This window comes from Nyctereutes procyonoides, unplaced genomic scaffold, assembly GCF_905146905.1.
Source record: "Nyctereutes procyonoides isolate TBG_1078 unplaced genomic scaffold, NYPRO_anot_genome, whole genome shotgun sequence".
Lineage (NCBI taxonomy): Eukaryota > Metazoa > Chordata > Mammalia > Carnivora > Canidae > Nyctereutes > Nyctereutes procyonoides.
The window spans coordinates 13,259-24,417 of NW_026575066.1; the positions used below are offsets into that span (position 1 = coordinate 13,259).

Consider the following 11,159-nt stretch of genomic DNA (forward strand, 5'->3'; position numbering starts at 1 on the left):
TACCCCTGTTCTTAATTCTTGGGAATCACTGATCTGTCCTCACTTCTAAAATTTTGTCATTTCAAAATGTTATATAAGTGGACTCATACAGAATGGAACCTTATGAGATTGCTCCTCCCTCCTCTAGCATAATTCCTTGGAGATTCACCCAAGTTCTTACATGTATCAATGGTTTGTTCCTTTTTATTGCTGGGCAGTATTCCATGGTATAGCCATACCTCAGATCGTTTAACCATTCACCTACTGAAGGTCATCTGGGTTGGTTCCAGTTTTTAATATTACACAACAAGCTCATATGAACATTTGTGTACAGCCTTTATGGGAACCTGTTTTCCTATGTCTAAGATAAACGCCCAGGGACCGAATTGCTTGGTTTTATGGTGGTAGCATCTTCAGTTGTTGTTGTCATTTTAGACTAATTTTTAAAAAGTAATCTCTAGGGGATCCCTGGGTGGCTCAGTGGTTTAGCGCCTGCCTTTGGCCCAAGGCGTGATTCTGGGGTCCCGAGATCAAGTCCTGCATCGGGCTCCCTGCATGGAGCCTGCTTCTCCCTCTGCTTGTGTTTCTGCCTCTGTGTGTGTGTGTGTGTGTGTGTGTGTGTGATGAATAAACAAATAAAATCTTAAAAAAATGTTATCTCTATACCCAACATGTGGCTCGAACTCACAACCCTGAGATCAAGAGTTGCAAGCACTATGGACTGAGCCAGCCAGGCACCCCCATGCTGCTGTTGTTGTTGTTTTTAAATATTTGATTTATTTATTCATGAGAGACACAGAGAGAGGCAGAGGGAGAAGCAGGCTCCCCTTGGAGAGCCCAATATGGGGCTCAATCCTGGGATCTGGGATTATGACCTGAGCTAAATGTTGGTAGCTAAAGGTAGCTAAAAGACGCTCAAACACTGAGCCACCAAAGTGCCCCTCCATTTTGTTGTTTCTAATTGAGAAACTTGCCAAACTGTTTCCTAGAGTGGCTGTACCAGTTTACATTCCCACCAGCAATATATGAGAGATCCACTTTCTTTGCATAATGCTGTTCTCCACCACCCCCCTATATATATAATGGATAGTAGTGAGATTCATTCAGTCATTTGTTTAATAAATACCTATTGCTAACCAACATGTTTCAGGCAGTGTGATAGGATCTGGAACAAGATACACATAACCCATATCCCACATAATTTACAATTCAGTGTTATTATAGGCATATAAATACCAATCAAAATATAGCATCACTGCTATGTTGAAGGAAGTACAGAATGCTATGAAAGCACATAGAAATTACACAAGAGCCTCTGAGAAATGACTTTCTCATTGCACTTAATCATTCTTGTTGGAGCATTAAGGAGGATTACTTGGTTTGGGATTGGGTAAATAGATTTCATCAGAGCCCTTAAAAACTTGCTTTTCTTGGTAGTCCAATCCAATTAATACTGGAGAGAATTTTTTTTTGAGAGAATCTTTAAACTCCATTTTCTGATATGGGTTTGCAGGTTTGAAAGAGAGAGTTTTTGTTTTTTTTCTGTTTTTAGCTAAATTTGTGTGTGGGTGTTCTTTGACATGATCATCTCTTGGTCAACAGGTCCTTCAGCTGGAGATGCCACCTTGATGTAAGAATAATACTAACATAGTGACCATTTTTTTAGAAGATTTTATTTATTTATTCATGAAAGACACACAGAGAGAGGCAGAGACATAGGCAGAGAGAGAGTACTTTACTTTTGTTTCAATAGTTACCTTCCAATGGGGCACCTGGGTCGCTCAATGGTTGAGCATCTGCCTTTGGTTCAGGTCATGATCCCAGGGTCCTGGGATTGAGTCCCACATTGGGCTCCCCACAGGGAGCCTGCTTCTCTCTCTGCCTATGTCTCTGCCTCTCTCTGTGTGTCTCTCATTGCTGGAGAAATAAAATCTTAAAAAAAGTACCTTCCAGGTTTGTTCCGTTATTGCCTTACCTTTGTTTCTTCTCTGTTTAAATCACATGATTGTATACCTACTAGTGAAAAATCCAGAGAACTCATTTGTCACTTTGATTTCATCTTTTTGTTTCATACTATATACCCATTTTCAAACATAGCATTATAGCAGGGGGTCATCTGTCAGGGACTATATTATCTCATGATGGGTGGGAGGATTGATCTATGTGATAAATAAATGTAATACTTTAGGGATGAGTGGAAATATTAGGATGTAATCAGCTGATGACTCAACCATATTACAAAGAAGAGCCCTTAGCACAATCCTGAGTGTCCCCTGAGTTCCAGCTTTGACGCATGGAAAGTATTAAATCTAAAGATGTCATTGGGAAGGGTGCCTGGCTGGCTCAGTCAGTAGAGCATGTGACTCTTGATCTCGGTGTTGTAAGTTTGAGCCCCACATTGGGTGTAGAGATGACTTAAAAATAAAAGCTTAAGAAAATAAATGAATAAAGATGTCATTGGGAACAGTTTGAATTTTTTTCTTATGAGGAATTAGTATACAGAATTTATTGTGGAAGAATCCTGAGGCTGAATCTCTCTCTTCTTACATTTGGCAACAGAATCTTGTTGGCAATTTGAGGCTTCTATGCCCAAAATCTAGTTAGAGTCCACTAAGGCATGAAGATTAACAATTGGGACATGGCATTTCTATGGTGAGATAGAAAGATTAAAATATAAAGAGAAGGCTTTTTTTAAAATTTTTTAAAAAATATTTTAGTTATTTATTTGAGAGAGAGACAGAACATGAGTGGAGGACAGAGAGAGAGGGAAAAACAGATAGTTTGCTGAGCAGGGAGCCCAAGTGGAGCTTGATCCCAGGACCCTGAGATCATGACCTGAGCTGAAGGCAGATGCTTAACTGACTGAGCCACACAGGTGCCCCAAAGAGAAGCCTTTAAAAGAGCAACAAAGACACCTTTATATCTGAATTCAAAATTACCAAGTAATGGTATAAAGAGAGTGATAACCAAATAGCATGAGTTGGGAAAAATCTCTTCACTATGCTTGTGAGAGAAACTTTGATAATTCAAAAGGACCTCCTGAGATAACTGAGAAATAGAATAGAAAAAAAAAGTTTTCTGAGATGTCATGTTTTAGATCTGCCTGGTAGAAGAGGGGAGCAGGAAATGATTTCTAAGGTCTCTCTAAAGATAGCATGACCACATGGGAGTGCTTTTTGTGTTTCAGGAATTGAGAATTGAGACCCTGGGAATTTGAAGGCTTCTTTGACCCCAGAGAACTCCGTAAAGAGACCTGCCTCCTCTATGAAATCCAGTGGGGCACAAGCCATAAGACCTGGCGAAACTCAGGCAGAAACACCACCAACCATGTGGAAATCAATTTTATAGAAAAGTTTACTGCAGAAAGACAGTATTGCCCATCCATTCGCTGCTCCATCCCCTGGTTCCTGTCCTGGAGTCCCTGTTGGGAATGCTCCAATGCTATTAGGGGATTTTTGAGTCAACACCCTAGTGTGACTCTGGTTATTGATGTGGCCCGGCTTTTCTGGCACACGGATCCACAAAACCGGCAAGGACTCAGGGATCTCATTAATAGTGGTGTGACTATCCAGATTATGACAGTCCCAGGTAAACACAATAAACAAAGAGTCTTGGGTGTTGATGAGAGACTGTGGTACTGGCATGTTTCAAGGCCAGGAGCTTGATTATCCCACTCTGGAAGTCTCAGAAGTAAAAGTCCAAAATAACATGAGAAAGGACCAGGTCTGATCTTCGTAATAAGGAAAATATCAAAAAGAGGACTCCTTTCTCCATTCCTGCCACTATAACCTCTCAGCTGTCTTCAAATAAACTACATTGTCCTATTTTAGGGATTCTGGGGGAAGTTTAGCCTATATCCAACAGCAAATAGACTACTGGGCTTTATCTAAACTATATAAGTAAAAAAAAAACTTTATAAGTGAGGCTCTCTTAAAGTAACTTTCTGCTGTATTTGTTGAATGAACCAAGATTCATGTTTCCTTAGAGTATGATCACTGCTGGAGGAATTTTGTCAACTACCCACCTGGGAAAGAAGATCACTGGCCAAGATACCCTGTTCTATGGATGAAGCTATATGCACTGGAACTTCACTGCATAATTCTAGTAAGTTACTTTAAGGGACGAGATTCTGATGCCAAAAGAAGCATCCTTCTTCAAACTTCTTTTCTGATAAACTGACATGTACACTCACCATCTGTCATTTATATTGAAATCTGGTTATTTAACTACTTGATCCATCTGAAAAAAATGTGAGAATAAAATGATCTCTTTGTAGAAAGTAAGTGGGAGAAGGAAAAGGATAAACTGGTCTGTGATATATGTGGACTCCATGTTAATTTGATATTACTATTATCATTTTTTAATTATCATTATTTTTAAAAATGATTTTATTTATTTGTGAGAGACAGAGAGAGAGGAGAGGCAGAGACACAGGCAGAAGGAGAAGTAGGCTCCATGCAGGGAGCTGGATGTGGGACTCAGTCCGTGACTCCAGGATCACACCGTGGGCTGAAGGCAGGTGCTAAACCGCTGAGCCACCCAGGGATCCCTACTATTATCATTATTATTACAACACTTACTGGCTTTACAGAATGGCAGATATTCTCCTTTCCTATATTGGTGTGTGTCATCCTATTGAAGAAATGGAGGTGTCTCATTTGTATTCTCTTCAAAGTTGTTCAATAATCTTTCAATTAATTTTTTTTTCAGATTTTATTTATTTATTAATGAGAGACATACAGAGAGAGGCAGAGAGAGAAGCAGGCTCCATGCAGGGAGCCCGATGTGGGACTCGATCCCAGGACTCAGGGGTCACGCCCTGAGCCAAAGGCAGGCGCTAAACCACTGAACCACCCAGGGATCCCCTCAACTAATGTTTTAAAATGTTTGTGGTAGGGGCGTTTGGGTGGCTTAGTTGGTTAAGTGGCCAACTTTTTTTTTAAGGTTTTATTTATTTATTCTTGTGAGAGACACAAGAGAGAGGCAGAGACATAAGCAGAGGGAGAAGCAGGCTCCCTGTGGAGAGCCCGATGTGGGACTCTATCCCAGGACCTGGGTTCATACCCTGAGTCAGAGGCAGATGCTCAACCGCTGAGCTACCCAGACATCCCAAGCAGTCAGCTCTTGATTTTGACTTGGATCAGGATCTTGGGGTCCTGGGATCCAGCCTCCCATCAGGCTCTACACTCAGTAGGGAGTCTACTTGAAGATTCTCTCTCTCCTCTGCCACTCCCCCCCACCCCCCGCTTCAACTTTTCTCTTTCTCTCAGATAAATAAATACATCTTAAAAAAAATAAAATAAGAGAAAATAAAACAAAATGTTTGTGGTAATAATAGTATCAAGAAAAATATTATTCTAACTTTTTTTCTTCCAGAATCTCCCTCCCTGTTTAAAGATTTCAAGAAGAAATCAGCATCAGCTTACATTGTTTAGACTTACTCTTCAAGACTGCCATTACCAAACAATTCCACCCCCTATCCTTTTAGATATGGGGTTGATACAACCTCTTGTGACTTGGAGATGAATAGAGTGGTTCCTTGCATGTCACTGTTTCTGTAGCAGGCACTGAAAACCCATGGAAGAGTGAATGCTTTTGGAATGTAGAAATTTTCAGTTTGTGATTCTATACATCAAAAATGAATCATCCAAAAAAGAAATTAAAAAAAAAATCCTAGTCACAATACCATCAAAAATAATGAAATACCTCGGAATAAATTTAACAAAGGAAGTGAAAGGTTTGTACACTGCAAAACCCAGGACATTGATGGAAGACATTGCAGAACATGCAAATACATGAAAAGATAACCCATGTTTATGGGTCAGTAGAATTAATATTATTAAAATTTCCATACTACCCAAAGTGATCTGTAGAATCAATGCAATCTGTATCAAGATTCTAATGGTATTTTTTTTTACAGAAATAGAAAAACAATTCTAAATTTCATATGAAACTAAAAAAGAGGGATGCCTTGGTAGCTCAGCATTTGGGCATCTGCCTTTGGTCAGGGCCTGATCCTGGGATCAGGGATCAAGTCCCCCATCGGGCTCCCTGTGTGAAGACTGTTTCTCCCTTTGCCTGTGTCTCTGCCTCTCTCTGTGTGTGTCTCTATGAATAAAATAAATAAATAATCTTAAAAAATAAAAATGAAAAGCTTCTGCATAGCCAAAGAAACAACCAGTAAAATGAAAAGGCAACCTATGGGATGGGAGAAAATATTTGCAAACTACATATCTGATGAGGGGCAAGTATTCAAAATATATAATGAACTCATACAACTCAAGAGCAAAAGAACTAAACAATCTGATTTTAAAATGGGCAAAGACCTGAATAGATATTTTTCCAAAGAAGATATTCAAATGGCCAACACCTATGTGAAAAGTTGTACAACATTACTAATAATCAGGGAAATGCAAAACTACAGTGAAATATCACTTCACACCTGTTAGAATTTCTATCATCAAAAACATAAATGATGGGCAGCCTGGGGGCCCAACCAGTAAAACTTCTGCCTTTGGCCAGGTCATGATCCCAGGGTCATGGGATCAAGCCCTGCATCAGGCTCCCAGCTCAGTGGAAAGTCTGCTTCTCCCTCTCCCTCTTCTTCCTTGCTCATGCTCTTTCTCTCTCCTCTCTCAATAAATAAATAATATGTTAAAAAATAATAAGTGATAACAAATGTTAGTGAGATTGTGGAGAAAAAGAGAACAGTTGTACACTGTTGGTGGGAATGTAAATTGATAGAGCCACCTTGGAAAACAGTATGGAAGTTTCTCAAAAAACTTAAAAATAGAAATACAATGGGGTGCCTGAGTGTCTCAGTTGGTTGAGCATCCAATTCTTGATCACAGGTCTTGATCTCAGGGTCATGAGTTGGGTGTGGTGCCTACTTAAAAGAAAAAAGAACTACAATATGATTCAACAATGTTTTTCCTGAGTATATATCTGAGGGAAAGAAAATCGCTATCTTGGGGTTCCTGGGTGGCTCAGTAGGTTAAGCATCTGCCTTTGGCTCAGGTCATGATCCCAAGGTCCAGGGATTAAGCCCTGAGTCAGGCTCACTGCTCAGTGGGGAGTCTACTTCTCCCTCTCCCTCTGCCTGATGCTCCCCAACCCCCACTGTATTCTCTCTCTCTCTGAAATAAATAAAATCTTAAAAAAAAAGAAATCACTGTCTCAAGATATTTGTACCCAATGCTCATTGCAACATTGTTTATAATAGTGAAGACATGGAAACAACCTATGTGTCCATCAATAGGAATGAATAAAGAAAATGTGATGTATATTATATACATACCCACACATATACATATATAGATGTGTGTATACACACACAAAGATTATACAGCCATAAAAAGGAGGTAATTCTGCTATTTGTGACAACGTGGATGAAACTTAAGGGAATTATGCTATTTGAAATAGAAAAGACAGATACTATATGATCTCAGTTATGTGTGGAATCTAAAAAATCCAAATTCATAGAAACAGAGAAGATTAGTGTTGGACAGGTAGGGATGAAGGTAGTCAAAGGGTACAAACTTCCAGTTTTAAGATAAATAAGTTCTGGGGATGTAATGTACCACATGGTGATTATATTTAACAATACTGTATTGTATACTTGAAGTTTGCTAGAGAGTGGATCTTAAATGCTCTTACCACACAGTCACACACACACATACACACACACACACACACACACACACACACCTGTAACTATGTGAGGTGATGGATGTGTTTACTCACTTTATTGTAGTAATCATTTTGCAATATATATTATATCAAATCACTGTGTTGTACCCTTAAACTTAAACAATATTGTATATTAACTATGTCCCAATAATGCTAGAGGAAAAAAAGAGATTAAAAAATATTTAAAAATTTTAGCAAACAGTAGTGTCATGGAGCATGTCATCTACTGCCGTCTTATAAATTATTCCAGTCCATTGTGGCTTTAAGACAACAGTAAATATTTATTGTGTCACGGCCGGAGCGAGAAGGTCCGGATTCAGGAACCGAGGGCAAGGGGATGAGAAAGAAACAAGAGACTAAGAGTTCATGGGATAGGAGGTTCCATGCAGCTGATGGCCACAATGGGCAAGCTTTATTTTTGCATGTAGAGTTTATATAGCGTCCGTAAGCAGGCGGCCTATTTCTTTAAGGAGAAGTACGTCTCGCGCACAAACATACACTTGTTTTTAAAACTGACACCTGTTACTTGTTTAAGCAATAGAGCAGGAAGGCCACCTTTAGACTAAAACAGTGAGGTTTGTTTATTAAGTAACGTCTGCCAAGGCGGTCATGTGTCAGGCCACCTCCTTGCTTACTTTATGGGAACTTGTCTCGATGACATTTTAAAGGAGAAGCAAATATGTACTTTTACTTCCATAAGGGGGAAGAGCTAGGTGCAGTCCCAGCGGGTTGGCCAGGTACGACAAGGAGCCTTTGCTCAACCTGGAACCTTGCCTCAGCACCGCAGGATTGACCGCTTCCGACAACAGTCCCTTCATGCTTCCCTGCTGGTGGTGACTCTCAACCCTGAGCAGTGCCACCCTTCATCCCGGAAAAGGAGGGCAGCCATCCTTTTCCCTAAGGCTTCTTGCCAGAACCTCTGCCATCGTCACCAGCTATTCATCAACTTCCAGGACTTAGGTTGGCACAAGTGGATTATTGCTCCCAAAGGGTTCATGGCAAACTACTGCCATGGAGATTGTCCTTTCTCACTGACCACCTCCTCAACAGCTCCAATTATGCGTTCATGCAAGCCCTGATGCATGCAGTTGACCTGAGATCCCCAGGCTGTCTGTATCCCCACCAAGCTGTCCCCCGGGAGATGCTCTATCAGGACAATGATGACAATGTCATTTTACGACATTATGAAGACATGGTGGAAGACGAATGTGGATGTGGGTAGGCTGTTAGAAAAATAAGGAGTGCCCTTACAGTAAATCTAATAAAATTAGAAACTTGGTTTATGACTTCTTGGATTTAAAATAACAATATATTTATGTTTAAAATTTGTCTTCTTGGAAAATCCATCATGATTAATGATCTCCCTAATTACATACACACACATGAACACACATTCAGCCCTAATGATCTGTCATGATGTAAATAGGGAGATATTAAGTATAATTTATGCTAATAAATTAGAAACTGTCTTCCTAGAAAAAAAATAACAGCTTCATGATGCACTTGACAGTATGTTAGACTCTAGATAGGGAGACTGGCATTTATTGGTGGCCTATTATGGGCAGGCATTATCCTGTGTATTACCTATAAACATCATTATAGGATGTTTCTTGAGATAGGCCTTATTATTTATACTTCATAGATATTGAAGGTGAATAACAAATTTCCCTAAAGTCATCAACTTTTATAGATGGCAGATCTCACAGGGTAACAATCAACTTTTTTTTTTAACAATGCCACTTTAAAAAAAATTGTTTTTATTAGCACCTGGGTAGCTCAGTTGATAAGTAGTAGACTCTTGATTTTGACTCAGGTCATGATCTCAGGATCCTGGGATTGGGCCCAGAGTCAGAATCAGGTTCCACGCTCAGGGGGAGTATACTTGAAGATTCTGTCTCCCTCTTCCTCCGCCCTCCCCCTGCTCACCTACACACACTCTCAAATAAATAAATCTTTAAAAAAATTTTTTGAGACAATACAAAATAATAAGAAAATATTATCAAAACTGTACCTGATATCTACATTTCCTTCTGGTCCTTTATTGTTATATATGATTATTTTAAAATATTTTATTTATTTATTCATGAGAGACACAGAGAGAGAGAGACAGAGGCAGGCAGCAGGCTCCTCTGAGCAGGGAGCCTGATGTGTGGACTTGAACACCGGACCCAGGATCATGCCCTTTGCCAAAGGCAGATGCTCAACTGCTGAGCCACCCAGGATCCTGGAGACCCGGATATGATTGTATATTAAAGATCACATGGTACATATAATTTTTAAAGATTTTATTTATTTATTCATGAGAGACATAACAGAGAGAGAAAATAGAGAAGACAGGCAGAGGGAGAAGCAGGCTCCATGCAGAGAGCCCAGTGTGGATATCCATCAAAGACACTAGATGATTGCACCCTGGGCCAAAGGCAGGCGCCAAACTGCTGAGCCACCCAGGGATCCCCATCCCCATTTCTTCTGTCAAATGCCTAGATAATTTGATTGGTTAAGGTTACACAGAAGCATTGGAAAATTGGAGGAACCATGAGGAAATGACCAGGAAACTGCCTGGTTGGGGTCTCTGCTGCTTTGGAAAGTGGATATTCTTGCGGAGGAGCGAGACAGTACTGACTGAAAGGGTGCTCAATCAGATCAATGTGGGGGCGAGCAAGGATGGGAAAGAGAGTAAAAGCATTAGGATTGTTCCTAGATGCCTGCCTTGCCTCTTCTAAGGTGAGAACATAATTTACCAGGAAAAAAAATCTATTTCAAACTAGCCTCAGACCTTAACATTTCTCTCTGATCCCGTTTATATTTGTCTCTGATCCAGCTTGTAACATTAATATATTTATATATACCTTAAACCACATTAAATTGTGCTTTGTAGTCCGTAAATTTAAGGGTTTTTTTTTTTTTTTTTTTTTTGTCTTTTTTAATGCTGGGTTTGCAGCTCACTGGTTGAGCATCTGCCTTTGGCTGGGTGTGTGGTCCCGGGAGTCCCAGGATCGAGTACCACATCGGGCTCCCTGCAGGGAGCCTGCTTCTCCCTCTGCCTGTGTCTCTGCCTCTCTCTGTGTCTCATTAATAAATAAAATCTTAAAAAATAATAATAAAGCTGGCATTTACCAAAGATCTTTAAAAATACAAAATACGGGCACTTTTTTTAGGACTCAGTGGTTGAGCAGCTGCCTTCAGCCTCAGGGTGTGAACCTGGGGTCCTGGGAGGAGTCCGGCATCCGGCTCCCTGCAGGGAGCCTGCTTCTCCCTCTGCCTGTCTCTCCTGGATAAATAAAATCTTTTTTAAAAATAAAAAAATGTCTTAAAATAAGCTTGTTTCAACTTAGTTTTTTCTGGCAGAGTGTAATTGGACAGAAGGGTGGACACAGAACCTTCCCTGTGAGTTATATTAGCTGACCTTCTCCCCATCCCCTCCTTTTTAAAAAGATTTTATTTACTCATGAGAGACAGAGAGAGGCAGAGACACACAGGCAGAGGGAGAA

The 11,159-nt window shown here is 40.1% G+C and overlaps 1 protein-coding gene across 1 annotated transcript; it reads left to right on the forward strand.

Moving 5' to 3' along the window:
• The first annotated feature begins 2,272 nt into the window (after positions 1–2,272).
• On the forward strand, positions 2,273–6,700 carry APOBEC1 (apolipoprotein B mRNA editing enzyme catalytic subunit 1). The gene is made up of 4 exons (XM_055332961.1): positions 2,273–2,309; positions 3,175–3,567; positions 3,965–4,083; positions 5,356–6,700. Exons 1-4 carry the CDS (start codon positions 2,273–2,275, stop codon positions 5,503–5,505), a joined length of 699 nt encoding a protein of 232 aa, XP_055188936.1. The 3' UTR covers positions 5,506–6,700.
• The last annotated feature ends 4,459 nt before the right edge of the window (positions 6,701–11,159 follow it).

Coding starts and splice junctions, on each gene's coding strand:
- APOBEC1 (XM_055332961.1), top strand. CDS start 2,273: ATGGAAAGTATTAAATCTAAAGATGTCATTGGGAAGG. Junction 2,310..3,174: donor TAAAGATGTCATTGGGAAGG/GTGCCTGGCTGG, acceptor TCAGGAATTGAG/AATTGAGACCCTGGGAATTT. Junction 3,568..3,964: donor CCAGATTATGACAGTCCCAG/GTAAACACAATA, acceptor ATGTTTCCTTAG/AGTATGATCACTGCTGGAGG.